The following is a 27,525-nucleotide window of genomic DNA, read 5'->3' as shown; positions in this document are numbered from 1 at the left end:
TTCTACAGAATTCTCATGTCACAGGCCACAGGTCAGCATCTGCCACCCAAGGATGTTTTTCTCAAACTTGTGAATCATACAGGCCTAACAGACCACATTTACTCCTAAATGAGACCTCTATACAGGTAAACCATAGGGACTGGTCTCCTTTGCTACTCAATGGAGAACATTTAAATACATTTTCTTATTCCAAACCGGCCCTAGATGTCAAAACAGGAGTAGCAGGGTCATTGATATAACTGCAGTGCTTTCTCTCTCTCTCCATCTCTGGTCTTGATTGTTTATTTCTGTCCTCCGGATCATCGCCACCGCCGGAGGATTTACTGTCAGAATGGATCGAATTTTAATATCATCTGGGCCCTCCCCAAGGCTAATATCCTGACGGTGTGAGAGATTGCTGCGGACTCAATCCCCTGTAGAAATCAGTTGTTTCGACTCTTGCCAGTGTCCGGTAAATTGCAGTGAAAATGCAGCTAACAGATGGAGTCTTACACAAGGTGTAATGACATTGCTAAACTGTCTGCAACTCACACTGACTCATTAAGGTTTTTGGTGGGTGGGTGTGTGTGCTGTAATTTGAGCACGTCATGTATGGGGTGGAGTGCATGCTTTGCGCATCATCCCATGTCTACACTTGACAGACCTCTATACTCATATTTTCAAACTCCTCATTCATTTAACCCGGGACAGATTTGGGGGCCCACGAGCCCCGTATTTAGGCATGGAAGGCCTATATGTTTGATTTACATGTCCATATGTGTGCATCTCCAAGTTAATTACCAACATCACCACAAGGTTTAGTCCAGTGCGCATATTCTGCGCGCAATGTTACAAATCTCTAGCCTATGTTTACATCGCATTGACAGTTAGCCTATATCATTAAACTAAACCACCAAAACAACTTAATTTTAAATAGTTAAATAACTAGTGTTATTCAAATTATTTGCTACCTTTAGGACCCTGCGGAACACATGTATGCCTATTGGTAGAGGTACGGGATGCAATCACTACATTAGCTCGTATTTGGAAGAGATTGCTTATCTCTCATATCTCTCTCTCTGCTCTGTCCGTTAGGTGGTGGCAGGCAGTGGGAACCACTGCTCACAGTGATCTGTCATTTGTCCTTTAAGTTTAGCTACATCCTCCCCATTGAGTTTCAGACTGGTCCTGAAAGAGGTCTGCGCTGGGGGGTAAATATTGAGGATGAATGAACGGTTTAACGTAACGGACTCTCTAAGTGCGCTATCTCTTACCCGCCATCTCCACTGAGCAGTTTCCTGCCTAGCTGTGCTGTGTATGGGAATGCGCGAGGGATGCGTGGCGCGGGAACAGTGGAGGATATTCTCGGCAGCTCTGCTAATTGCTGTGATTCATGTCCCCTTTGAGTGCCTGTAACGAGTAGGCTATAGCGAGAGGGAGAGATTCAGAGAGCGAGAGATAACTGTATATCCGCTCACAGGAATCAAATGTCTTGGCTGTGGATCTAAGAAATTATACAGATTAAACGGACATTTTATTAAAGACAAAGGAGCCTTCGCTTTTCAAAGTTTTTTCCTGGTGGTCTTTTTTTAAATTCGGATGCGGACGCTGTTCTATTGCTTCCAACAATGCGATAATGGAATTGCGCGTGGCAGAATGATGACCAGCGGCGCTCGGGACATAGGCTACTGTCAAAATACTCACCTATTTGTGTGACTGTGCTGCTCTAAGAGCTCCAGACAGTGATCAGTCATTTGTTTTGAAGTGGGAGAAAATCTCCTCAGATCCCGTCTCTTCACTAAAGAGATGTTGCACTTGCACAGCGATTCCAGGAAGATTGACGTGCGCGCGGAGGGACCATTCAATCGCTGCCTCCACTCCAGACTCAGCCTGTTTTAACTCTTCGGTCATCAACTTTTAGCATCCCTTTTCTCCCGAACTCATCACATTAAGATTTACATGCGCATCTTAAAGAGGTTCCTGTGATCAGTGCTGAACTTGTTGAACACTTACAAAGACTGGACTGTGCACGGTGAATTGAGGCAAACCTAAAAATGTAAGTACGCATAAGCTATTATTAAACTAAGTCTATTTTGTAGGCATGTTGTACAATTAAAGTAACTCGTTCAATTGTTGTCAACTTCGTTAAAACATTGTATGCTGTATGAAGGTAGTCTAAATAACTGACTCATCTTTCAATACTTCCTGAATCGTAGCTTAACTTTTGTTGGCAACCAACCTAGATTGGGCTCATATCGAAGTGGTGATTATTGTAGTTTCTTATAGTGTAGTCCAGTGTTCTTCAATTCCGGTCCTGGAGGGCCGAAACACCTCTGTTTTTCCATCCTCTCCTTCTAATCAGGGGCTAATTCAGACCTGGGACACCAGGTGAGTGCAATTAACTACCAGGTAGAAATAAAAAACAGAAGTGTTTCGTCCCTCCAGGACCGGAATTGAAGAACCCTGGTGTAGTCTATTGATACGCATAACGAGATGTTTGAATTGTTGTTTTATTCAGAGCACCTTTCTGTCCGTGCTTCACCCGTGCATTTCGAATCCAGGCTTATCCTCTGGGTATTACTTAACTTTGATTAGATGTGGTTAATAATAATGGTCAATAATAAGCTGCAGACTGAGAGACAGTATTATGTATTTTATACAGTTGAGTTTGGTTCACATTATCACATATCCTATATATTATGGCATACTAGTTAAATACATGATGGTGTTACACATTATTTATATTTCTAATACAGGGCCTACTAACATATTTGTTCGTTTTTGTTTGTTTTTAATAATAATATTAATAATTATTATTGACAAATCATTCCTGTATGCCAATTTAATTTCACAGAACTTTTAAAACAAGTGCAGTAATGTGCACACATGGATATATGTTACAACAGAGTTATTAATTGTAAGGTATATATTAGATATGATACTAAATTATATTATGTTCACCCTTAGATTAAGATGTTGATCAAATTTGGTAAGAAGAGCAATAATCATTTTAATCATTTCCTTCAGTCCACCTATGTTGCCATGTTTCCAATAGTAACACGTGCACTTGCTATGGTATTTACCTTATAATTTTGACATGGCTACTTTATTTTATACATTGCTTGTAAAGTACCTTGGATTTTGATAAAGCTCATTGTAATAATATCAGCCATTATACATGTAGTAGTACTATTACTACACATTTTCTCTATTTCCAGTGGGTTACCTTGCTGGGCTTATTCTAAGGGTTGAAGGTGGACATGTAGAGTAGCCATGCAGGCATGCCACTGTGAAAGCTGAATAATATGGTAGCAGCCTTTTAGGAAAAGTGTATTTAATAATGCATAAGGTGTTCCTATGTCGCAATGAAGTGTGTGCATGGTGGCGAAGGAAGGCAGAGGAGAATGTGAGAGGGCGAGAGAGAGGGAGAGAGAGGGAGAGAGAGGGAGAGAGAGGGTGGAGGAGTGGTAGTGGTGGTGGCAGGCGTAGACCTTTTCCCTGCTGTCTAGTTTGCTACAGTACGCTTCTGTATGTGGCGCAGGAGTAACAGATGCCCCGAGCTCCACACACACAGCTCCACACACAGCTCCACACACACAGCTCCACACACAGCTCCACACACACAGCTCCACACACACAGCTCCATGCAGACAGCTCCACACACACAGCTCCATGCAGACAGCTCCACACACACAGCTCCACACACAGCTCCACACACACAGCTCCACACACATAGCTCCACACACATAGCTCCACACACACAGCTCCATGCAGACAGCTCCACACACACAGCTCCACACACAGCTCCACACACACAGCTCCACACACATAGCTCCACACACACAGTTCCATGCAGACAGCTCCACACACACAGCTCCACACACACAGCTCCACACACACAGCTCCACACACACAGCTCCATGCAGACAGCTCCACACACACAGCTCCACGCACACAGCTCCACACACACAGCTCCACACACACAGCTCCACACACACAGCTCCACACACACAGCTCCACACACACAGCTCCACGCAGACAGCTCCACACACACAGCTCCACACACACAGCTCCACACACACAGCTCCACGCAGACAGCTCCACACACACAGCTCCACACACATAGCTCCACACACACAGCTCCATGCAGACGGCATTGTAAGAGTCACCCTGTCAAAGTCCCCCTCTCTCACACACGAAGTGCATGTGGCAGGGAGTAAGTAAGAGAGAGGAAGGAGAGTGTGAAAGGGGTGAGAGTAAGAGAGTGTAAGAGAGGTGGATGAGAGGAAATTAGAAAAGGGGATAGAGAGAGTGTTTTAAAGAGGTAGTAAGTAAGAGAGAGAGAGAGAGATAGAGGGAGAGAGAGAGAGAGAGAGAGACCGTGTGAGATGCAGCTGTGGGGGCAAGTCAAGCACGTCTTGGCAGCTGTGCTGAGGGAGTTTCTTGCCTTCAGAGGCCCGGGACCTGTCTGGCTCCAATAATCAGATTGCAGAGGTGTGGACTCGAGTCATGTGACTTGGACTCGAGTCAGACTCGAGTCATGAATTTGATGACTTCAGACTCGACTCGACAAAATGTACAAAGACTTGCAACTCGACTTGGACTTTAACATCAATGACTCGTGACTTGACTTGGACTTGCGCCTTATGACTCGAGAAGACTTGCTACGAGGACTTGTAATGACTTGCAAAGGCTTGCTAAGAGGACTTGAAATGACTCGAAACTAAAATGTAGGACTTTGGACTCGACTTGAGACTTGATGGCTTTGACTTTTGACTCGACTTGGGACTTGCCTCATCTTTGACTCGACTTGACTCGGGACTCGAGGGCAAAGACTTGAGACTTACTTGTGACTTGCATAACAATGACTTTGTCCCACCTCTGTCAGATTGTATTAGAGGGGGAAGGGACGGCTGCCATGTTCCACCTCTGTTCTGCTCTGGGAGCCAGGAGCCAAAATCAAAACCTCCGCTTTGATTTCTCGATGCTCCCCTCCCCAACAGACAGACAGCCATGCTGAATCACTGAAACAGTTGTTATAGCTTCATCCATTAGCTAGGCTACACCACACCATGATTAAAAAAAGATCATACACCTGTATGCAGATTTTAGGCAGTGACACGTTGAAGACAGAGGAGAGGGAGGGCAGTTTGTGGATCGGCTGGTGCTGTGGTTATGGTATGCCACAGAGATGTGTGTTGGGCCCATCAAACATTCTGGAACATTGAACGTTTGGCTGTCATGTTTGCAGGGGCATGCTCCGGTTGCCTGCCACATGTTTATTTAGGAGGACTGTCATATTGGCAGGTTGTTAACGAGGAAGATTAGGGATTCTGGGAAAGGAAGGCAGGCCCAGGTATCTGAGGAGAGTGAAGAGCCCTCCATGTGATGCTGGCCCAGCTCTCTCTCTCTCTCTCTCTCTCTCTCTCTCTCTCTCTCTCTCTCTCTCTCTCTCTCTCTCTCTCTCTCTCTCTCTCTCTCTCTCTCTCTCTCTCTCTCTCTCTCTCTCTCTCTCTCTCTCTCTCTCTCTCTCTCTCTCTCTCTCTCTCATTCTCTCTCTCTATGTCTCCGTCTGTCTTTTTCTCTCCTCTCTGTCCCACACAAGCCAGGCACATCACTGGCTTTGTTTAGCGAGAGGCGGAGACAGAGAGAGACGAGGAAAATATGAGAGGGCAAAGGGAACAGGTAAAAAGGGAGAAGATGGAAAGAAGAAGAGGAGGATGGGCAGGTTGTTGGGAGGCAGTGAGGTAGGAGGGAGCTGAAGAGGTTGGGTATTCATACACAAGTCAGTCAGAAGCTACTGCAGTAGTTGTAACCACTGCCGGGCCAAGCATGCATGTCTTTACCTACTGACTTTTAAACACTCAGCCATGCTCGAGTTGCCCCAGGGACGAAATGGAAGCGGACGCAAGGGGGGGTTTCACAGCTTGAGAGAGAGAGAGAAAAAGAGAGAGGGAAAGAGAAAGCGGGAGAGCTCTCTACGAGGTCATATGGACCCTGTAAAACATTTATGGGTTTAAATATAAAATCAACCTCAGCATTGCCTCATTGGTAGGATCCTACGCCCCAAAAATACACTCCGGTCAATGTATGCCACATGAGCCAGTGAGTCGGGAGCCCAGTGTACTGTACACCTAGCTTACCTTAGAGCAGGAAAGACTGAAAATACATGTCACTTACTGAACCGTAGAAGAGTCCATAGACTTGTACCAGGACTCTATTCCATGTGAAATAGTAAGCAATTTATTTTACAGTTTTGTTTGTGTATATTGCTTAATTTTCAATACATTTTCAATGAATCTATTCACTACCCCGATTTTATCAAATAGTATGGACAACATATTCACTCTTTGAACGTCTTTATCAACATATTATTATTTATCGACATTTATTAAGCTTAAATGTCTTTCACATCCTCTAAAACCCCTTTACTTCTCCAGTGTCCCACCTTATCCTTGATCGATGGGAGGAGGAAGCAGGCGACCTACCCCAAATAGCCCAGGTCTCACTTAAAATGCACAACACACTCCTCTCCTCTCCTCTGCTTTCCTCTCCTCTCCTCTCCTCTGCTCTGCTCTGCTCTCTTCTACCAGTGACACTGGATTCAAAGTGAGGAATAATGAGAGGAAGGACCAGCGTCTGAATTGTAGAGAGTGATAATGACCTGGCTGTTGTGATCTTTAATGTGCCCTGCTCCCTTATCTATTATCTAGCCTGGGTATCTCTATCCCTGCTCCCTTATCTATTATCTAGCCTGGGTATCTCTGTCCCTGCTCCCTTCTCTTTTATCTGCCTGGGTATATATGTCCCTGCTCCCTTATCTATTATCTAGCCTGGGTATCTCTGTCACTGCTTCCTTATCTATTATCTAGCCTGGGTATCTATGTCCCTGCTCCCTTATCTATTATCTAGCCTGGGTATCTCTGTCACTGCTTCCTTATCTATTATCTAGCCTGGGTATCTCTGTCCCTGCTCCCTTATCTATTATCTAGCCTGGGTATCTCTGTCCCTGCTCCCTTATCTATTATCTAGCCTGGGTATCTCTGTCCCTGCTCCCTTATCTATTATCTAGCCTGGGTATCTCTGTCCCTGCTCCCTTATCTATTATCTAGCCTGGGTATCTCTGTCACTGTTTCCTTATCTATTATCTAGCCTGGGTATCTCTGTCCCTGCTCCCTTATCTATTATCTAGCCTGGGTATCTCTGTCCCTGCTCCCTTATCTATTATCTAGCCTGGGTATCTCTGTCCCTGCTCCCTTATCTATTATCTAGCCTGGGTATCTCTGTCCCTGCTCCCTTATCTATTATCTAGCCTGGGTATCTCTGTCCCTGCTCCCTTATCTATTATCTAGCCTGGGTATCTCTGTCCCTGCTCCCTTATCTATTATCTAGCCTGGGTATCTCTGTCCCTGCTCCCTTATCTATTATCTAGCCTGGGTATCTCTGTCCCTGCTCCCTTATCTATTATCTAGCCTGGGTATCTCTGTCCCTGCTCCCTTATCTATTATCTAGCCTGGGTATCTCTGTCCCTGCTCCCTTATCTATTATCTAGCCTGGGTATCTCTGTCCCTGCTCCCTTATCTATTATCTAGCCTGGGTATCTCTGTCCCTGCTCCCTTATCTATTATCTAGCCTGGGTATCTCTGTCCCTGCTCCCTTATCTATTATCTAGCCTGGGTATCTCTGTCCCTGTTCCCTTATCTATTATCTAGCCTGGCTATCTCTGTCCCCTCTCCCCTTATCTAGCCTGGGTATCTCTGTCCCCAGTCCTCTTATCTATTATCTAGCCTGGGTATCTCTGTCCCCTCTCCCCTTATCTAGCCTGGGTATCTCTGTCCCCAGTCCTCTTATCTATTATCTAGCCTGGGTATCTCTGTCCCCTCTCCCCTTATCTAGCCTGGGTATCTCTGTCCCCAGTCCTCTTATCTATTATCTAGCCTGGGTATCTCTGTCCCCTCTCCCCTTATCTAGCCTGGGTATCTCTGTCCCTGTTCCCTTATCTATTATCTAGCCTGGCTATCTCTGTCCCCTCTCCCCTTATCTAGCCTGGGTATCTCTGTCCCCAGTCCTCTTATCTATTATCTAGCCTGGGTATCTCTGTCCCCTCTCCCCTTATCTAGCCTGGGTATCTCTGTCCCCAGTCCTCTTATCTATTATCTAGCCTGGGTATCTCTGTCCCCTCTCCCCTTATCTAGCCTGGGTATCTCTGTCCCCACTCCCCCATCTTTATCCAGTCAGGCCTACTGGAACAGGCCCCTGGCCAACTCCAACACTTGGTAATAATATGTCTATTAATGGCATGGAGCTCTGGTGCCACGATCTCTATTGGATAACTGGCTTCACGTCTCCTCCATTGACATTCCTTCTTTAGCAGGTAAGGTCTTCCCCCTCTTCTTTGCTCCTCTTCACCCTTCTCTCCTCACTCACTCTGTCTCTCACACTCCCTCTCTCTCACTGTTGCTCTCACTTTTTCCCTCTCACCCCCCCCTCTCTCTCTCTCTCTCTCTCCCTCTCTCTCTCTCTCGCTATATATATATATTTCTCACTCTCTCTCTCTCTCTCTCTCTCTCTATATATATATATATATATATATATATATATACAGTTGAAGTCGGAAGTTTACATACACTTAGGTTGGAGTCATTAAAACTCGTTTTTCAACCACTCCACAAATGTATTGTTAACAAACTATTGTTTTGGCAAGTCGGTTAGGACATCTACTTTGTGCATGACACAAGTAATTTTTCCAACAATTGTTTACAGACAGATTGTGTCACTTATAATTCACTGTATCACAATTCCAGTGGGTCAGAAGTTTACATACACTAAGTTGACTGTGCCTTTAAACAGCTTGGAAATGTCCAGAAAATTATGTCATGGCTTTAGAAGCTTCTGATAGGCTAATTGACATCATTTGAGTCAATTGGAGGTGTACCTGTGGATGTATTTCAAGGCCTACCTTCAAACTCAGTGCATCTTTGCTTGACATCATGGGAAAATCAAAAGAAATCAGCCAAGACCTCAGAAAAATATTTGTAGACCTCCACAAGTCTGGTTCATCCTTGGGAGCAATTTCCAAATGCCTGAAGGTACCACATTCATCTGTACAAACAATAGTACGCAAGTATAAACACCATGGGACCACGCAGCCGTCATACCGCTCAGGAAGGAGAAGAGTCCTATATCGACATAACCTGAAAGGCCGCTCAGCAAGGAAGAAGCCACTGCTCCAAAACCAACATAAAAAAGCCAGACTATGGTTTGCAACTGCACATGTGGACAAAGATCGTACTTTTTGGAGAAATGTCCTCTGGTCTGATGAAACAAAAATAGAACTGTTTGGCCATAATGACCATCGTTATGTTTGGAGGAAAAAGGAAGATTCTTACAAGCCGAAGAACACCATCCCAACCGCGAAGCACGGGGGTGGCAGCATCATGCTGTGGGGGTGCTTTGCACTTCACAAAATAGATGGCATCATGAGGAAGGAAAATTATGTGGATATATTAAAACAACATCTCAAGACATCTGTCAGGAAGTTAAAGCTTGGTCGCAAATGGGTCTTCCAAATGGACAATGACCCCAAGCATACTTCCAAAGTTGTGGCAAAATGGCTTAAGGACAACAAAGTCAAGGTAATGGAGTGGCCATCACAAAGCCCTGACCTCAATCCTATAGAACATTTGTGGGCAGAACTGAAAAAGCATGTGCGAGCAAGGAGGCCTACAAACCTGATTCAGTTACACCAGCTCTGTCAGGAGGAATGGGCCAAAATTCACCCAACTTATTGTGGGAAGCTTTTGGAAGGCTACCCAATACGTTTGACCCAAGTTAAACAATTTAAAGGCAATGCTACCAAATACTAATTGAGTGTATGTAAACTGCTGACCCACTGGGAATGTGATTAAAGAAATAAAAGCTGAAATAAATCATTATTATTATTACTATTATTCTGACATCTCACATTCTTAAAATAAAGTGGTGATCCTAACTGACCTAAGACAGGGAATTTTTACTAGAATTAAATGTCAGGAATTGTGAAAAACAGAGTTTGAATGTATTTGGCTAAGGTGTATGTATATTTATCTCACTCTCTCTCTCTCTCTCTCTCTCTCTCTCTCTATCTCTCTCTCTCTTCCTCTTTGGCCTTGTGCTGTCTCTTTTTTCTTCGTCTCTATGCACCCCCCCCCCTCTTTTCTCTCATTTAGAGTGGTGGATCTAATCAAGGTCTCCGTCCATAGCTGTGGATAATGGTCATCATGATTGATGTGCTGGATTTTAATAGAACAGAATTATACTTTTATATTCATGAAAATAGACCTAATTCTATGCTGGCTATATGGGTAGAAGTACTCCATAGGTTAGACATGTACTGCCATCTGACTCAAATGGTTGGAGAATATAATTGTTTATCAAAATAATATACGACCAGATATAGTACTTTTACTGTGGTTATAAGATACTACTGTATTCCTTTGCAATAAGATATGAGCTAATAAAAAATGAAATAAAAACAGTCCTGAGAATTGAAACTTAAAGTATAGCTGATGGCATTTCCTATCTCATTGCAAAATACAGAATAAACAAGCAGAAGTTATAGCGTTTATAAGGGTAGTCAGAGAGGCCTATACACAGGCTGGGCAGTGAGGCCTGTACATTCAGCCTGTAGGCATATAGCAGGCTAATTGATCACTCAGGACTAGGTGTGTTGGGTCAGCAGGTCTGGGCTGACTGATTAACCAGCACTAAAACGTCCACTGATCCATCCCTCACACTGCTACTGGCTAACGTCCTCATCAATTACCTGCCGTTGCCTGCAAGCCAAGTCACTGTTGGGCTGGCTGGAGAAAAAGGCTACATGCCTGTGAAGTGTGTCTCTATTTGGTGGCTAGCGCTAGCTTAGCTAAGCTGCTGCCTTATAATATAATAATATGCCATTTAGCAGACGCTTTTATCCAAAGCGACTTACAGTCGTGCGTGCATACATTATTTTATTTTTTTTGTGTATGGGTGGTCCCAGGGATCGAACCCACTACCTTGGCGTTACAAGCGCCGTGCTCTACCAGCTGAGCTACAGAGGACCTTGTTTTGTGAGTGTGTGTGTTTGGTTTTACTATCCTTGTAAGGGGGCCAGACGTCACAAGGAAAAAGGCTATTTTAGGCTTAGGGGTTAGTTTTAGGGTTAGGGTTACAATTAGGGTTAGGTTTAGGATTAGGAGTTAGGGTTAGATTTAGGGTTAGAGTTAGGGGTTTAGGGTTAAGGTTAGGGTTAGGTTAAAGGTTTAGGGTGAGGGTTAAGGAAAATATGATTTTGAATGGGAATCAATTGTTTGGTCCCCACAAGGATAGTAAAACAAAGATGTGTGTGTGCTTATGTTGTGTGTGCATGTGGTGTGTGTGGTGTGGTGTGGTCTGTGTGTATGGAGATATGGAGAGATACATATTGTAATCTGCATTTAGAGTATTGGTTGTTTAAAATGTGGAGCCAAAGCTAACTGGGGAGTATAGATAGTTAGGTGTGAAATTACTTGGGGATTTTCTATTTGATTTTGATGTAGAAATCTAAACATCAGATTGCTTTTTCACTGTTATTTAGTTGTTTACTGTGCTCTATGTGCAGGATGTCCAGAGATGTTATTTGAAGCAGTCCTGTCCATTTCAAATGTCTGCAGTTTTTTTATTAAAACAAATTCCGGTAAGCTAGTGCCAGGTGGAAACGGATGCCTGCCCTTCTCTCATTGGTTCAGGACCTGAATGTTTAAAGCGATATTTGCATAGTGCTGGTCAACTGAGTACATGTCCTTGGTTAAACCAAATAATAGACCTTGAGTGTTGTTCTGAATTCCCCAAGTCTGGGATGTTAACTTGATAATACACAGGAATCACACAATCAACAAAAAACCCATAAGGAATACAAAAACCTACATCGAAATGACACAGACTATGTCTATGTTGTTTCCACATGTCCTTTGTGTTATACAATGCGTTTTTGAATGCTGAGGACTTTGAATTGCCTGTCCTTCATTTTTTCAATAGTCGGCTGGAGTGTTCAATACAGAACCCTACTTAAGACAAGGTGTCATGTACAGACAGCTAGCTTCCTTGTTGATTAGTAGAGAATTTGAAAAGTCTAAAATGCATGGACCGTAGACAGTTTTCTCCCTGCGCTCGTCGTCTGCAGCTTAATGAGTTGAACTCTCTTTGTGAGGGTACTGTATTCAACCTGAAAGCCCTTGTGTGTTCGTGAGGCAAATAAAACAGTCGAGGATAAGATGGTCCCTCTCATGATTCATTCCAGGTCTTTCAACAAGAAAACATTCATTTGTATCTGTGTATGAATAGTGAATAAAGAATATATGTTTTCAGTGTTGAGACTTTATAGTCAATTTCTCATTTGAGATCACAAGAACACTACATGTTTGGTTTATACTCAGGTAATTCATATTACCATAGCAACTATCGTTGATATAAGTGCAGCAGTCTTTTGTCAATGCATATTGTGAAATGGTATGGGTGTAGGGCTTTGTTTGGACCTGACTGTTCATTTATCATGCATAACACCATCTGACCTGTTTCTAGAATGTACCTGTGCTTTGGAATGACTAACATTGACCTGAAACATACAGTATGTTTCAATGGTGTTGTAACTGCCACAATCCAACAACTACACTGTATAACCTTCCAAATGTTATATAATGCTAATGATATTAAGAAGTAGAATTTTAAGGGTATGTTAGATTGAAGATTTAGCTGCTGGTGTTTTTGGTTCTCCTGGGAAGGGGTGTAGAATATAAACCCATGATAAGTGAAAACCAAGGTGAGGTGTGGACTTAGTGTGAAAAGCATCAGGATCCAATTCACCTTGATGGCTTTGGTTATCTAATCCCTCTCTGGGATGTACACACACTATGCCCAACCTGGCACCCACACATCAAGGATCTCTCCCCTGTTACACTGCCAGCCGCCTGCTAATGTCAAACTCTATCCCTACATACACACACACACACACACACACACACACACACACACACACACACACACACACACACACACACACACACACACACACACACACACACACACACACACACACACACACACACACACACACACACACACACACACACACACACTCTCTCTCTCTCTCTCTGTGTCAAACTATCCCCCCGCAAGGCATTCACCCTCTTCTCTTCTCTCCTCTCCTTGTTCCCAACAGACCCTGGGTGCCGTTGCCGGGCGGAACAGAGACATGATTGACATCAAACAAAGCTGAGCGGCCTGTCACTCATCTCTCCATCAGCGTGTCAAAAGGCTGCCTCCTCCAGGGGCTCTCGCTCTAGCTCTCTCCTCTCTCCTCCTCCCTCCATCCTCTCCTTCTCTTCTTATCTCCTCGACGGGCCAGTCACCCTGTAACTTCAGCGTGTCTTGACTCCCCTATTCCCGCCCGCCCGGAGAGAGACCTGAAACGGAGTACGGTGAGGACTCCAGACCAAAACAAGTGGTGCCCCCTTCACCCTTCCATCTCACACTCCTCCTCCCCCCCCTTCCCCCACCACCACCCCCCTCACCAAGCTGTTAACAGGAGGCTGGCATGCTGCCACAGTTCCTTGGCTCCTCTCTCCGTAAAGGTTGGATTATTTCATAAACTCAAAGGCCCAGGCCTTTCCCTCTGTCTCTCTGTGTCTCTGTTTCCGGAGAGAAGAAGGAGAGGGATTTCCCATTGAGAAAGCAACAGCCCTTTTCTAGAGGAGACCCAGAGTGTCTGAGAGGAAGCAGCAATGCGTTTCCCTCTGGTGTTGTCACTGCAGGCGCTGTGGGCCAGTGTGTGCCAGGCCATGCAGCACTACCCAGCCTGGGGACACTATGATGTGTGTAAATCTCAAGTGTACACGGACGAAGGCCTCACCTGGGATTACATGGCCTGCCAACCTGAGGCCATGGACATGACCAAGTACCTGAAGGTTACGGTGGACCCACCCAACATCACCTGTGGAGACCCACCTGAAACATACTGCGCCCTGGTAAGTCTTGTTCTCTGTATCAAATATGACTTGTACCCTTCTCTCTCATAGACAGTCCTCCGTAGTTGTACAAGCTTGTTCCAAACACACAAGTGGATGCATTACAAATTGATTAATGGAGATATGAATGGACCAAAGTTAGAATAGCTGGTCAACTTTTCTAATATTGCACTCATGCACACACACACACACACACACACACACACACACACACACACACACACACACACACACACACACACACACAATCTTGTACAGTGAACCTTGTGGGGACATACAATTCAGTTCCATTGAAAATACTATTTTCCCTAACCCCTAAACCTAACCCTAACCTTAACCTTAACCTTAACCTTAACCTTAACCTTAACCCAAAATCCTAACCTTAACCCTAACCCTAAACCTTACCCTAGCTCCTAACCCTAACCCGAAAACTATCACTATCTCCTAACCCTAACCCTAAACCTTACCCTAGCTCCTAACCCTAACCCTAAAACTATCCCTATCTCCTAACCCTAACCCTTACCCTAGCTCCTAACTCCCCAGTTGGTCATTTTTCTCTTGGTTTACTATTATTGTGAGGACTTCTGGTCCCCACAAGTATAGTTAAACACGTCCACACACACACACACACACACACACACACACACACACACACACACACACACACACACACACACACACACACACACACACACACACACACACACACACACACACACACACACACACACTGCCAAAATAAAGGAAACAGCAACATAAAGTGTCTTAATAGGGCGTTGGGCCACCACGAGCCAGAACAGCTTCAATGCAACTTGCCATAGATTCTACAAGTGTCTGGAACTCTATTCAGGAATGCGACACCATTCCATGTTTTGTTGATGCTGGTGGAAAACACTGTTTCAGGCGCCGCTCCAGAATCTTCCATAAGTGTTCATTTGGGTTGAGATCTGGTGACTGAGACAGCCTATGGCATATGGCTTACATCGTTTTCATGCTTGTCAAACCATTCAGTGACCACTAGTGCCCTGTGGATGGGGACATTGTTATCCTATGGGGGCATAGCCATGGTAGCCAAAAATAATGTCCAAATTAATGGCCTGCCCAGCATGATGGGATGTTAATTACTTAATTAACTCAGGAACCGCACCTGTGGGGAAGCACCTCCATTCAATATACTTTGTATCCCTCATATACTCAAGTGTTTCCTTTATTTTGGCAGTTACCTGTATGTATATATATATATTGTAGAATAATAGTGAATACATCAAAACTATGAAATAACACATATGGAATCATGTAGTAACCAAAGAAGTGTTAAACAAATCAAAATATATTTTTGTTTTGGGTCATTGTCCTGTTGAAAAACAAATGATAGTCCCACTAAGCGCAAACCAGATGGGATGGCGTATCGCTGCAGAATGCTGTGGTAGCCATGCTGGTTAAGTGTGCCTTGAATTCTAAATAAATCACAGACAGTGTCATCAGCAAAGCACCCTCACACCATCACACCTCCCCCTCCATTTTTCACTGTGTGAACTACACATGCGGAGATAAATAATAGATCATCCGTTCACCTACTCTGTGTCTCACAAAGACACGGCGGTTGGAACCAAATATCTCAAATTTGGGCTCATCAGAACAAAGGACATATTTCCACCGGTCTAATGTCCATTGCTCGTGTTTCTTGGCCCAAGCAAGTCTCTTCTTCTTATTGGTGTCCTTTAGTAGTGGTTTCTTTGCAGCAATTCGACCATGAAGGCCTGATTCACGCAGTCTCCACTGAACAGTTGATGTTGAGATGTGTCTGTTACTTGAACTCTGTGAAGCATTTATTTGGGCTGCAATCTGAGGTGCAGTTAACTCTAATGAACTTATCCTCTGCAGCAGAGGTAACTCTGGGTCTTCCTTTCAAGTGGCGATCCTCATGAGAGCCCGTTTCATCATAGGGCTTGATGGTTTTTGCGACTGCACTTGAAGAAACTTTCAAAGTTCTTGAAATGTTCAGTATTGACTGACCTTAATGTCTTAAAGTAATGATGGACTGTCGTTTCTCTTTGCTTATTTGAGCTGTTCTTGCCATAATATGGACTTGGTCTTTTACCAAATAGGGCTATCTTCTGTATACCCCCCTACCTTGTCACAACACAACTGATTGGCTCAAGCGCATTAAGAAGGAAAGAAATTCCACAAATTAACTTTTAACAAGGCACACCTGTTAATTGAAATGCATTCCAGGTGACTACCTCATGTAGATGGTTGAGAGAATGCTAAGATTGTGCAAAGCTGTCATCAAGGCAAAGGGTGGCTACTTTGAAGAATCTAAAATCGTACATATATTTTGTTTTGTTTAACACTTTTTGGGTTAATACATGATTCGATGTAGAAAAGAGTAAAAATAAAGAAAAACCCTGGAATAAGTAGGTGTGTCCAAACTTTTGACTGGTATATATATATATATATATATATATATATATATATATATATATATATATATATTCCCACAAAATGTGTAATGAATTCAGAATCACATACAGTTGAAGTCAGAAGTTTACATACAGTTAGGTTGGAGTCGTTAATATTCATTTTTCAACCACTCCAAAAAACGTCTTGTTAACAAACTATAGTTTTGGCAAGTCGGTTAGGACATCTACTTTGTAATAATAATAATAATAATAATAATAATAATAATATGCCATTTAGCAGACGCTTTTATCCAAAGCGACTTACAGTCATGTGCGCATACATTTTTACGTATGGGTGGTCCCGGGGATCGAACACACTACCCTGGCGTTACAAGCGCCATGCTCTACCAATTGAGCTAAAGAGGACCCCCCATGACACAAGTAATTTTTCTAACAATTGTTTACAGACAGATTATTTCACTTATAATTCACTGTATCACAATTCCAGTGGGTCAGAAGTTTACATACACTAAGTTGACTGTGCCTTTAAACTGCTTGGAAAATTCCAGAAAATGATATCATGGCTTTAGAAGCTTCTGATAGGCTAATTGACATCATTTGAGTCAATTGGAGGTACCTGTGGATGTATTTCAAGGCCTACCTTCAAACTCAGTGCCTCTTTGCTTGAAATCATGGGAAAATCAAAATAAATCAGCCAAGACCTCAGAAACATTTGTAGACCTCCACAAGTCTGGTTCATCCTTGGGAGCAATTTCTAAACGCCTGAAGGTACCACGTTCATCTGTACAAACAATAGTACACAAGTATAAACACCATGGGACCACGCAGCCGTCATATCGCTCAGGAAGGAGACGCGTTCTGTGTCCTAGAGATGAACGTACAAAAGTGTAAATATCCACAGTAAAACAAGTCCTATATCGACATAACCTGAAAGGCCGCTCAGCAAGGAAGAAGCCACTGCTCCAAAACCGCCATAAAAAATCCAGACTACGGTTTGCAACGGCACATGGGGACAAAGATCGTACTTTTTGGAGAAATGTCCTCTGGTCTGATGAAACAAAAATAGAACTGTTTGGCCATAATGACCATAGTTATGTTTGGAGGAAAAAGGGGGATGCTTGCAAGCCGAAGAACACAATCCCAACCGTGAAGCACGGGGGTGGCAGCATCATGCTGTGGGGGTGCTTTGCTGCAAGAGGGACTGGTGAACTTCACAAAATAGATGGCATCATGAGGAAGGAAAATTATGTGGATATATTGAAGCATCTCAAGACATCAGTCAGAAAGTTAAAGCTTTGTCGCAAATGGGTCTTCCAAATGGACAAAGTTGTGGCAAAATGGCTTAAGGACAACAAAGTCAAGGTTTTGGAGTGGCCATCACAAAGCCCTGACCTCAATCCTATAGAAAATATGTGGGCAGAACTGAAAAAGCGTGTGCGAGTAAGGAGGCCTACAAACCTGACTCAGTTACACCAGCTCTGTCAGGAGGAATGGGCCAAAATTCACCCAACTTATTGTGGGTGTCACGCCCTGACCTATGGAACTCTTGTTTGTTGAGTCAGGGTGTGAATGTCTATTTGAGATCTATGTTAGTCTATTTCTATGTTGCAGATCTAGGTTGATCTTTCTATGTTTGGCCGGGTGTGATTCCCAATCAGAGGCAGCTGTCGCTCGTTGTCTCTGATTGGGGATCATACTTAAGTAGCCTGGTTGCCTACCTTAGTTGTGGATCTTGTTCCGTTTAGGCTTGTATGTGTATAGCCGGAGGACTTCACGTTACGTTGTTTCTTGTTTTGTTGTATGTTTATTTAGTTAATAAACATGTACGCTTTTCAGGCTGCACCTTGGTCTGACCCGTCTCTCAACGATCGTGACAGTGGAAGGCTACCTGAAACGTTTGACCCAAGTTAAACAATTTAAAGGCAATGCTACCAAATACTAATTGAGTGTATGTAAACTTCTGACCCACTGGGAATGTGATTAAATAAATAAAAGCTTAAATAAATCATTCTCTCTACTATTATTCTGACATTTCACATTCTTAAAATAAAGTGGTGATCCTAAGATTTTTACTAGGATTAAATGTCAGGAATTGTGAAAAACTGAGTTTAAATGTATTTGGCTAAGGTGTATGTAAACTTCCGACTTCAACTGTATGTATTCTGCAGGTCTCACAGCCTCTCAGTAACAGGAACATATGTGATGGATTTTCATTTATTCTCCCCTCAAGAAAGGAGGAAGTTATCTTACATGTAGATCTCTCACATACCATAGGGCCTTTATAATCACTGCAGTCTCTAACCGCTTACCGTAAATACACACTGGCATGGCAATGATTTCCTGATGTGTGTGAGATTAATGAATTTCACTGTTAAAAATATCATCTTGGTGTTGTGTGTTCATTGGGATGCCACTTACGCTATCGTTTTCCATATGCAGTCATTCTCTTCAGCAGGTAGTCATTCATTTACAAAGACACTGAGAGTCTTGGTGGACTAAAACGTAGCATTGGGGAATTAGCAGCAGACGAGAAAACCACTTGAAAGCTAACACGTTGCTTTGAGGACTAATGCGCAGTTCGTGTCTTTTGTAAAGGGGTGTATAGGGTGAAGTATTTAATTAAAAAAGGGCCTCCTCTTCATTTGGGATCTTTAGATTTGAAAATCTAAATCAATTACCGACACGCAGGCGTTTAAAAGTTGAATCCATTTTGGGTTTTAGTGTGAGTGTGTGTGTGTACCAACACATAAAATATTTTATCAGAACAAATAGCACTCTTCACATTTTCAAGAGCTCTTTAGATAAATAGTGTGAGGTTCCAAGATAGTAGTTACTTGGAGAATAGAAATAGACAGATACCATCAGCCGAGGGAAGAGAGAGAGAGAGAGAGAGAGAGAGAGAGGGGGGGAAGAGAGAGAGAGAGAGAGAGAGAGAGAGAGGGGGAGAGAGAGGGGGGAGAGAGAGAGAGGGGGAGAGAGAGAGAGGGGGGGGGAGAGAGAGAGAGGGGGGAGAGGGGGGAGAGAGAGAGAGAGAGAGAGAGAGGGGGGAGAGAGAGGGGGGAGAGAGAGAGAGAGAGAGAGAGAGAGAGAGAGAGAGAGAGAGAGAGAGAGAGAGAGAGAGAGAGAGAGAGAGAGAGGCAGGGGCTATGAAAAAATATGCCCAGTGACAGAAGAGCTAATATCTTGTGTGCAGGGGCTTTGAAAAGTGAATTATTCAATATGTTTAGTAGCTAATGTGTTTTATTCATAGGATACATTATTCAGACAGACATCTCAGAGGCACGTTTGAAAATGCTGACTCCATGACAGACTCCCAAGGTTGCCTTTAAAATGGCTGGGCTCCTTCAGCTCGGGGTCAGCATCAGAATTGGATCATTTCCCCCTCTCCCTTGAGGTATTGAGCACCCAGATTGATTCAATTTGACCCCTTATGTAATCTGCATTTGTCCAGACTTGGACAGAGCAGTATTGCAGTTGTTCTGGAGGACTTGTCTGATAAATGAGTGTTTTTTTGAGGGGGTGTGCGTGTGTGCTTGTGTGTGAATGCTATTCTATGACAATCACCCGTGCTTAATTTCATAGCCAGTGGTTCAATAATCTCATTCTATTCCTGGCCACGGAGAGAGGGCTGTTTTGAAATAAAGTTAATCATTATTAGCCTGTATGTATCTTTTAACAGTCCAATGATCTTTCATTGCATTAACATTAGCATTAGCTCAGTTAATTCTACTGCAAACAGCAACGCTGGCTGTCAGAGTGATACCACTGGAGTCTTTCAATTAAACAAGCTCATGTCACTCAGCGTTATCAGAATATGAATCATCTCTCTTCAGGGCCATTCATTCTCTGCAGTCAGTTGACATTTACTTGGCAGTATCAGGACTCTGTAAATCAATGTTTGAGCAATTACCGGTGAAATAGCTGCAACTGCGATGCCGATACACTGCTAGCTGCAACTGCGGTGCCGATACACTGCTTATGATGCCAATAGCCACTTTCATTTTGAGTATGGTCAGTCTGTCTTCGGGTAACTACCATTAGCATCAGGCTATCAGAAAGTTAAATCACTGTTAATTGATTCAGGCTTGTGCAGCAGGCAGCAGCAGGGTCTAGGCCTCTGGTTCCAGGGCCTACATGTCTGCTTCTTGTGTGATTGTGGAGGTATCAGGCATCACATCACTGCCTGCAAACCCAGAGAGAGAGAGAGAGAGAGAGAGAGAGAGAGAGAGAGAGATCAGGGTGTGGTGCTCTGCTCATAAGATCTTGCTGATCCCAGATTCCGCTCCTCATCCCGGAGGCCAGCGATGCAGGGAGACAGCCAGTGTGTGTGTGTGTGAGTAACGCGATGCAGGGAGACCGCAGCCCCATCATCTACTCCGAGAGGCCTTTTATTACGCTCGCAGTCCAGTGACCTTTGCCGGAGCAATAACTTGACCCCTGGTGAACTATTTCACATAGCTCTGCCGTGATATTAGATGTCTCAGTCCCCTCTGGTTATGAATTGCCTGCGACAGCTAGGAAAGGGCAGAGAGTCTGCAGAGGTGTTGGCGCTTCAGTCACACCTCTCTGGAGGGGCTTAAAGGTGAGGAGTGTTCAGGAGAGGTTTCAGGGTTTTATAGGATATTCAGAGGGAATGAGGTGCTCTGAACACTCCTCACCTTTAAGCCCCTCCAGAGAGGTATGACTGAAGCGCCACCTCCACTTCCGCAGACTCCCTGCCCTTTCCTAGCTGTCGCAGTAGGGCCGCAGAATTCTGGTAAATTCCCAGGTTTTCCAGAAATCCTGGTTGGAGGAATCTGGATTTCCTGCTTATTCCTTCCTGATTCAGGGAATCATCCAAGGGGGATGTCTGGAGTCTGTGGTATCTCCAAGTAAGTAAGGGTAACCATGATGTTTGTAAGTTAGTTGAGGTATAACTTTGCATTATTCTTCCTGCGACACAGCCAATTGATCTCGATCTTATTTGTGTTGCTTACGGGAAATTGTAAACACATGCTCCGTAAAGAGAATGTTCCTGCATGTGTGTGCTTGTGTGCATGTGTGTGTGTGTGTGGTTGTCTAGGTGTGTGTTCCCCCCCTCAGTTGACAACCACAACCAGTAAGTGCTGATGATGGTTGGAACCTGACTCCCAGAGTGCTGTGATGAATTTCATAGCCAATCAAATCTAAATTAGGAAACAAAGACAGAGATGATTACAACGTCCTTCTGTACCGACCAGGCACCGGCCAGCCTAACGTTATAATGTAATTAAAGGTATTCCTAGGTGACAGACAGGCATCCCACTAATGTAACATGTGCTTTATTATGGAGTCAGCTTACAATGGGGATACATGCTACAGTATGTTTTGCCCTTTGTTTCTAATGTGATTTGGGCAGTAGACGGACACTGGAGCAGGGAAAGCAATCCAACATTGTGAGGATCCATCTCTGTTTGAGATGTACAATAACAGTCAGTCGCTCAGTCAGTCAGCAAGTCTAACGCCTGAGAGATTACATCTGAAAATATCAGTGGCCTTATTTAAACACAGACAATCATGATCTGAAAGCATCTAGACCTGACTAAAGCATCAGTAAAAGGTTTTGTTAACCAATAAAGAGAGCGTACTGCTGCTCTGCTGGGTTTGTATGTGGATATACAACGGTGACCTTTCTCTAAGCTGATCATGGTTACCCTGCTCCTCAGTCAGACAGGGGCTGTTTTAACTCCGCTACCCCCCTGGGCGCCCTGCCATCCCTCAAGAGGCTCACACATGACATTTCCTGGAGAAACGAGTGTGCTGTCAGCAACAATACACCTTTTTCATATTTAAATGTGCAGCTAGACTGAATGCAAGGAGAACGAGAGAGAGAGGGGGAGAGGGGAAAGAGACAGTTTACCGAGGCTTACAATGTTGTTCTCAGACAAACGGTGACATTCGGTTTAATCAAATAGTTTATTCATGTTATTTTCATGAGGGGAAAGATTGGAAAACAAGACACACAAAGAAGCTTTTCAAAAGTGCTGACATCCTTAAACGAAGCTGGACTCTGGTTGGAAAATATTAGCATTTTAACAGCATTGAAAAACTAATTACTTATTCAATAGAACTGTTGAACATCAGAAGGGTATTAAGTAGAAATGATCCATTTATGAGTTTTCTCTTTCATCTCTGTCAGTCTGAACCAAATCAATGGCCTGTTGAAATGCTTTTACTGAAGCACTCCCAACACTTCAAAGGGAACAACATGTTTGTTTAATTTCCCTGTTAGAGTTGGTAGTTGTAAGTAGTGGTTTGATTCAGGATCACTATCTAGAAAACCCTGAAACAAGCCGACAACATAGTATGACGACGTCATCTACTAAGTTCCTTTTTGCTGCACATAATTCACATAGAAATCACAACAAAACATGTTTTATTATGTATATCGCACGTTATCTTAATCTGCACAGTCAAGGACGTTTCTCCTTTGAAAATGTTTATTCCCCCCCCATCAAACCCTAGAATAAGAAACCATTTATTTTTTATTTGACTGTAGAGCAACAATGCACATTGTGCACTAAACACAAGGAAATATTGCCTCAGATTAAGCAGGGCCCATAATGATGTGAGTGTAATATTTGACCAGAAGAAACAATGCAATGTTACACAGACAGTGACGTTGGTTGGAGGAGTAGGCTATCCACTTCATATTTCAGCGGCGAATGCAGGGAAGATCGGCCATAAACTTTGCATGAGGCACAAGGCGGCGGGCACGGCGGCTAGAGATTTTTATAACGTTTCATTATTTCTCCAAACTCTCCCCATTCAGCTACTAGTCCCTTCTTATCCATCCGCCCAGGGCAGGCAGGTTTCCAGCGCAACAGAAACCCATTATCAAGGTGATGGAGGAAATTTCCACATATCCAGTTTTAATGGCATGTCACGGCCTAGCCAGCCCAGCCATGCGTGGCCCGGGCACCTCTGAGTCTGACCCAAATGACACGCTATTCCCTAAAATGCATTACATTTGACTAGGACCCAGGGGAATAGGGTGCCATTTGGGACACAGACATTGTATGGTGGTATGAGACACCTGCTGTATGTAATGATCACATACCCGTAGTCCAAATGTACGCACTCTCTGTAAGTCGCCTTGGATAAAAGTTTCTGCTAAGTGGGATGTTACTGCTGCTACACCAAGTAGCAGTAAAACTGTAAGACACAGGGCTGAGGGGAGAAACATAGTCCAGGGGATTAGTTACAGTGTTTGTTGAAGTTATTAATCATCACTGTCTTTCCAGGTCAGACAAACTAGTGAATCAGCTAGATGAAACTAGAGAACAGGGCAGAATGACAGAGACAATCTCGTGTAAAATAATTACAGGGTTGAACTTGTAGCAGTGGGACAGATAGAATAAGTCAGGAGTGTGGTCCGTTACTTCAGCAGGCTGTATATCTGGAACTGGGATGCTGCTGTCTCTGTTTGTCTATCTGAAGTCTATCAGGGCATTCAGTGGGCGCCACACCGTGGATTCTTCCACACACACACACACCGTGGATTCTGCCACAACAAGATAAGAGTGCTTCCTCATTTTACCCCTCCCATGATGCTCTCTGTCAAGTTTTCCAACCCTCTGCCATAATTAGTCAAAGGCTGCGTCACAAATGGCACCCTATTCCCTATATAGGTCACTACTTTTGCACAGGGCCCATAGGGATCTGGTTAAAAGTAGTTCACTATATATAAAAATAGGGTGCCATTTGTGACGTAGACAGAGTGATGAGGACAACAGAATCAAACAGCAGACATTTCCCATTATTTCTGCTGTATGGCTTGTCTTGTGTTTTCAACGTCAAATGAAATATTTGAGCAGGAGAGATACAAGCAGTGTGATGCCAATCCAAAATGGCTTTCTGTCTCCCAATGAAAAAGAAAAGGAAGGCATTTACTGTACATCCGACTTCTTTAGCATCAGTGATTTCTTAAATAACAATTATTTGTCAGTTTGGAAATACCTTTATTTCCGATGGATTAGTCCTGGAATTAGCATAGAGATTCCCAGTCAGAGTCAGCCATGGAGGGCCTTGCTATTGACTAGCTCAAAACCCCACATTGTCTCGACGGTAACATGCTCAGCACTTTCCTCCAAATGGAATAGAGGACTCATGAATAATACCAGCTAACCATTTGGTTAAACTCTCAGTTTGATTTCTATGTCATAGGGATTTTTAAAAATGTATTTGATTTGACTAAGGTTTTACTTTCTCCCCTCTCTAATGCAATGCGAGCCCAAATCCCTCTTGTGATAATAGGGCTTTTGTTACGTTTCACAGTTCTTCACGCATGGAAAATGATGGTCTGAAACCCCCTCCGTGTATGGCTTCTAAGAATAGCGGTAATACAGTCTTGGCCTTCTGAAGCAGGGCTCAGGGATCCATTGACTGTTAATTGCTGTTACTGTCTCTGAGGCGGATGTCCCCTCTGCGTTAACAGGCCCGCCACACTTGCTCTGCTCTGCTGGAGGAAGGCAATACTGGCTTTCACTATCTAACAGGCCACAGACAACACACATACACACAGACACATAAACACACAGACACACACACACACACACACACACACAGACAGACACACAATGGCAATGGCTAGGCTTATCAGAGCAAAGAGAGGAAGGAACAAGATGACTCACTGATGGATGTAAATATGAGATGGGCTTATACAATACTTCTGTTTATTAGTATGGTGATGGATACTACACAGCTAATGGGGTATGGAGGGAATTTGGACATGCATGTTAAGTGGAAGAGCCACTGATCACATCCCTCATCCAGATCAATGGTGAGGGGTCACAGGGTGCTGTGTACAGAGACACAGAAACACAGGCAGGGGAGAAAGAGAGAGGGGGAGAGATGGGTAGGGGGTGGGCGGGGGAATGAGAGAGAAGACAGCAGGGATGCTTTTTTCCAAACACATTAACTACCTATTGAGGAAGCATGTGTGTGTGTGTGTGTGTGTGTGTGTGTGTGTGTGTGTGTGTGTGTGTGTGTGTGTGTGTGTGTGTGTGTGTGTGTGTGTGTGTGTGTGTGTGTGTGTGTGTGTGTGTGTGTGAGTGTGTGTGTGTGTGAGTGTGTGAGTGCACGCTGTGCGTGCACATCGGGGTTGGGGTCAATTCCAATTCAATTCCAGTCAATTCAGGAGGTGAACTGACATTCCAATTCCAATTCTCTTCAATGCTTTTCAGTGAGAAAAATGTGGAATTTGGTTTACTTGATTGATTAATTGATTGGAATGAAAATGGAATTGACCCCAAACAATGTGCACGTGTGATTTGTTATTTGTGAGTATGTATAGAAGCCCATTTACTAATTGGAGGCCCCAAATAACAGCCAGGCCGGGTCACTGCCCAAGTGAAGGAAGGATCCTATTGATAAACAAATGAATTGCTTTAAATGGGAAGTGGACTATACAACATGCATGACCAAGGCAATTTCAAGGCAGTGAGGAGAAAGACAAGAAGGCTTAACAAATTAACCACATACAGGCTATATTTCCCTCCCTGTCTCTCTCTGAGAGGACATATGGTGTATAATTATTGGCTTTATCCATCTTCTAGGAGAAGAGAGAAACCAAGAGGAGCTTTTTTTTAGGAAAGAAGTTGCTTTGGAAAACGGCTCTTGTATTTCTTTGGTGTTTTGTTCTGACGTTGATTCCTCCCCTCATAGCTGGCCAAAGGCCCTTTCCTCTCGTTCTGCAGTGGCTGATAGAGGAGTGTAAGAGAGAGGCAGGCAGGGGGAAGCAGCTGACAGACAGGCCGTAGATCACCATGACTGACAGTCCAGAAATACAATGATCTGTTGTGTCTGGCAGGGTCGTGCAGGGCAGGGGCAAAATATGAAATCAATAACAATGCTATCAGAAGTGGAAATCAAATGCTGAATACTTCTCTAGACTGGACCTCCAATGGATAATGATGTTTCGCTGAATTTGATCAATTGTTGATGTGTTGGGTTTTCTCCTCTATATTGACATGATCTATCCACAGCTTAGTGATGTGTAGCCATACTGTACTGTCCTGTCTGTAGGTAGCAGAGGCAGGGAAGCCTGTGTTGGAGCATAAAAGATCACAAAAGAGGTACCATATAGTGACTCATTTTTTATTTAATTGATCTATTTTCTATAAAAATGCCATTTGTATTGGTATTTTATTAAACCTTATGGGTTTATGCACACTATAATTGTAAACATAGTTTTACACATACAACTTGTGTTATCATTTTAAAACAATTATTGCTGGAAACCTGCGTAGGTTTCCAGCAAGTTGCCTTGTAGGCTTGCATCTGTTCCTGGGAGGAAGGCTTGGTCAGTGGTAATCAGTGCAAGAGAAGACAAAAAAGTCTGCTTTGCTTTAATTAAAGAGTAGAAAACCAGGGCAGCTTAATTCTGACATAAATCTGCACTTATCGCACTAGCGAGACTCAGAGAACATCTCCCCCAATTTAGGAGCGGTCCAGGAGCCAGCTTCTAATGAGTAGTGTACCTGATTAAACGGAGAGGGAGGGAGGGAGGGTTACCATTTATTGTGAAATGAAGCTGAATTAAGCTACAGGGGTGTAGTTCCCATCGTGCTGCCTGCCTGGGATATTGAGATGGTTAGCATTTTATGTAATAGAGTGTAATGGGTAAATTGAGTCTGGACTTGCAGTGTCTGCAGGACTGTGGCCCTATAGGCAGGAGAGGAGGGAGATACATGACCTCCTTCGTCTCATTCCATCCTCTCAGGGATACTGTCTGACTAGGGCTTTTTTCTCTTTCCTAATGAGCTATTCCTCTTTATTTCCTATGGCTGTATAATAACTGCCTGGAAGTTTATTAGACCTAACACAGAGCCTGGAAACCAGATGTTACAGAGACATTCCATGTCTCCCGAGTGGCGCAGTGGTCTAAGGCACTGCATCACAGTGCTAGCTGTGCCACTAGAGATCCTGGTTCGAATCCAGGCTCTGTCGTAGCCGGCCGTGACCGGGAGACCCATGGGCGGCGCACAATTGGCCCAGCGTCGTCCAGGGTAGGGGAGGGAATGGCCGGCAGGGATGTAGCTCAGTTGGTAGAGCATGGTGTTTGCAACGCCAGGGTTGTGGGT

At 43.8% G+C, this 27,525-nt stretch overlaps 1 protein-coding gene across 10 annotated transcripts in view; it reads left to right on the top strand.

Moving 5' to 3' along the window:
* Window positions 1-27,525, top strand: part of ntng1a (netrin g1a) — a 157,949-nt gene that overhangs the window by 978 nt on the left and 129,446 nt on the right. For 8 of the 10 annotated variants that reach the window (XM_041862227.2, XM_041862231.2, XM_041862233.2 and 5 more), the window contains exon 2: window positions 13,196-14,000. In XM_041862227.2, coding sequence (XP_041718161.1) covers window positions 13,758-14,000 — 243 coding nt within the window. In that variant the 5' untranslated portion in view covers window positions 13,196-13,757. Of the gene's footprint in view, window positions 1-1,057; window positions 2,036-13,195; window positions 14,001-27,525 lie in introns of those variants that run through there. The other 2 variants (XM_041862235.2, XM_041862226.2) reach the window with 1 other exon arrangement.

The sequence above is a fragment of the Coregonus clupeaformis genome, chromosome 34 (assembly GCF_020615455.1).
Source record: "Coregonus clupeaformis isolate EN_2021a chromosome 34, ASM2061545v1, whole genome shotgun sequence".
NCBI classification, from domain to species: Eukaryota; Metazoa; Chordata; class Actinopteri; order Salmoniformes; family Salmonidae; genus Coregonus; species Coregonus clupeaformis.
Note: the sequence above shows the minus strand (reverse complement) of the source record. Positions and strands in the feature narration are given on the sequence as shown.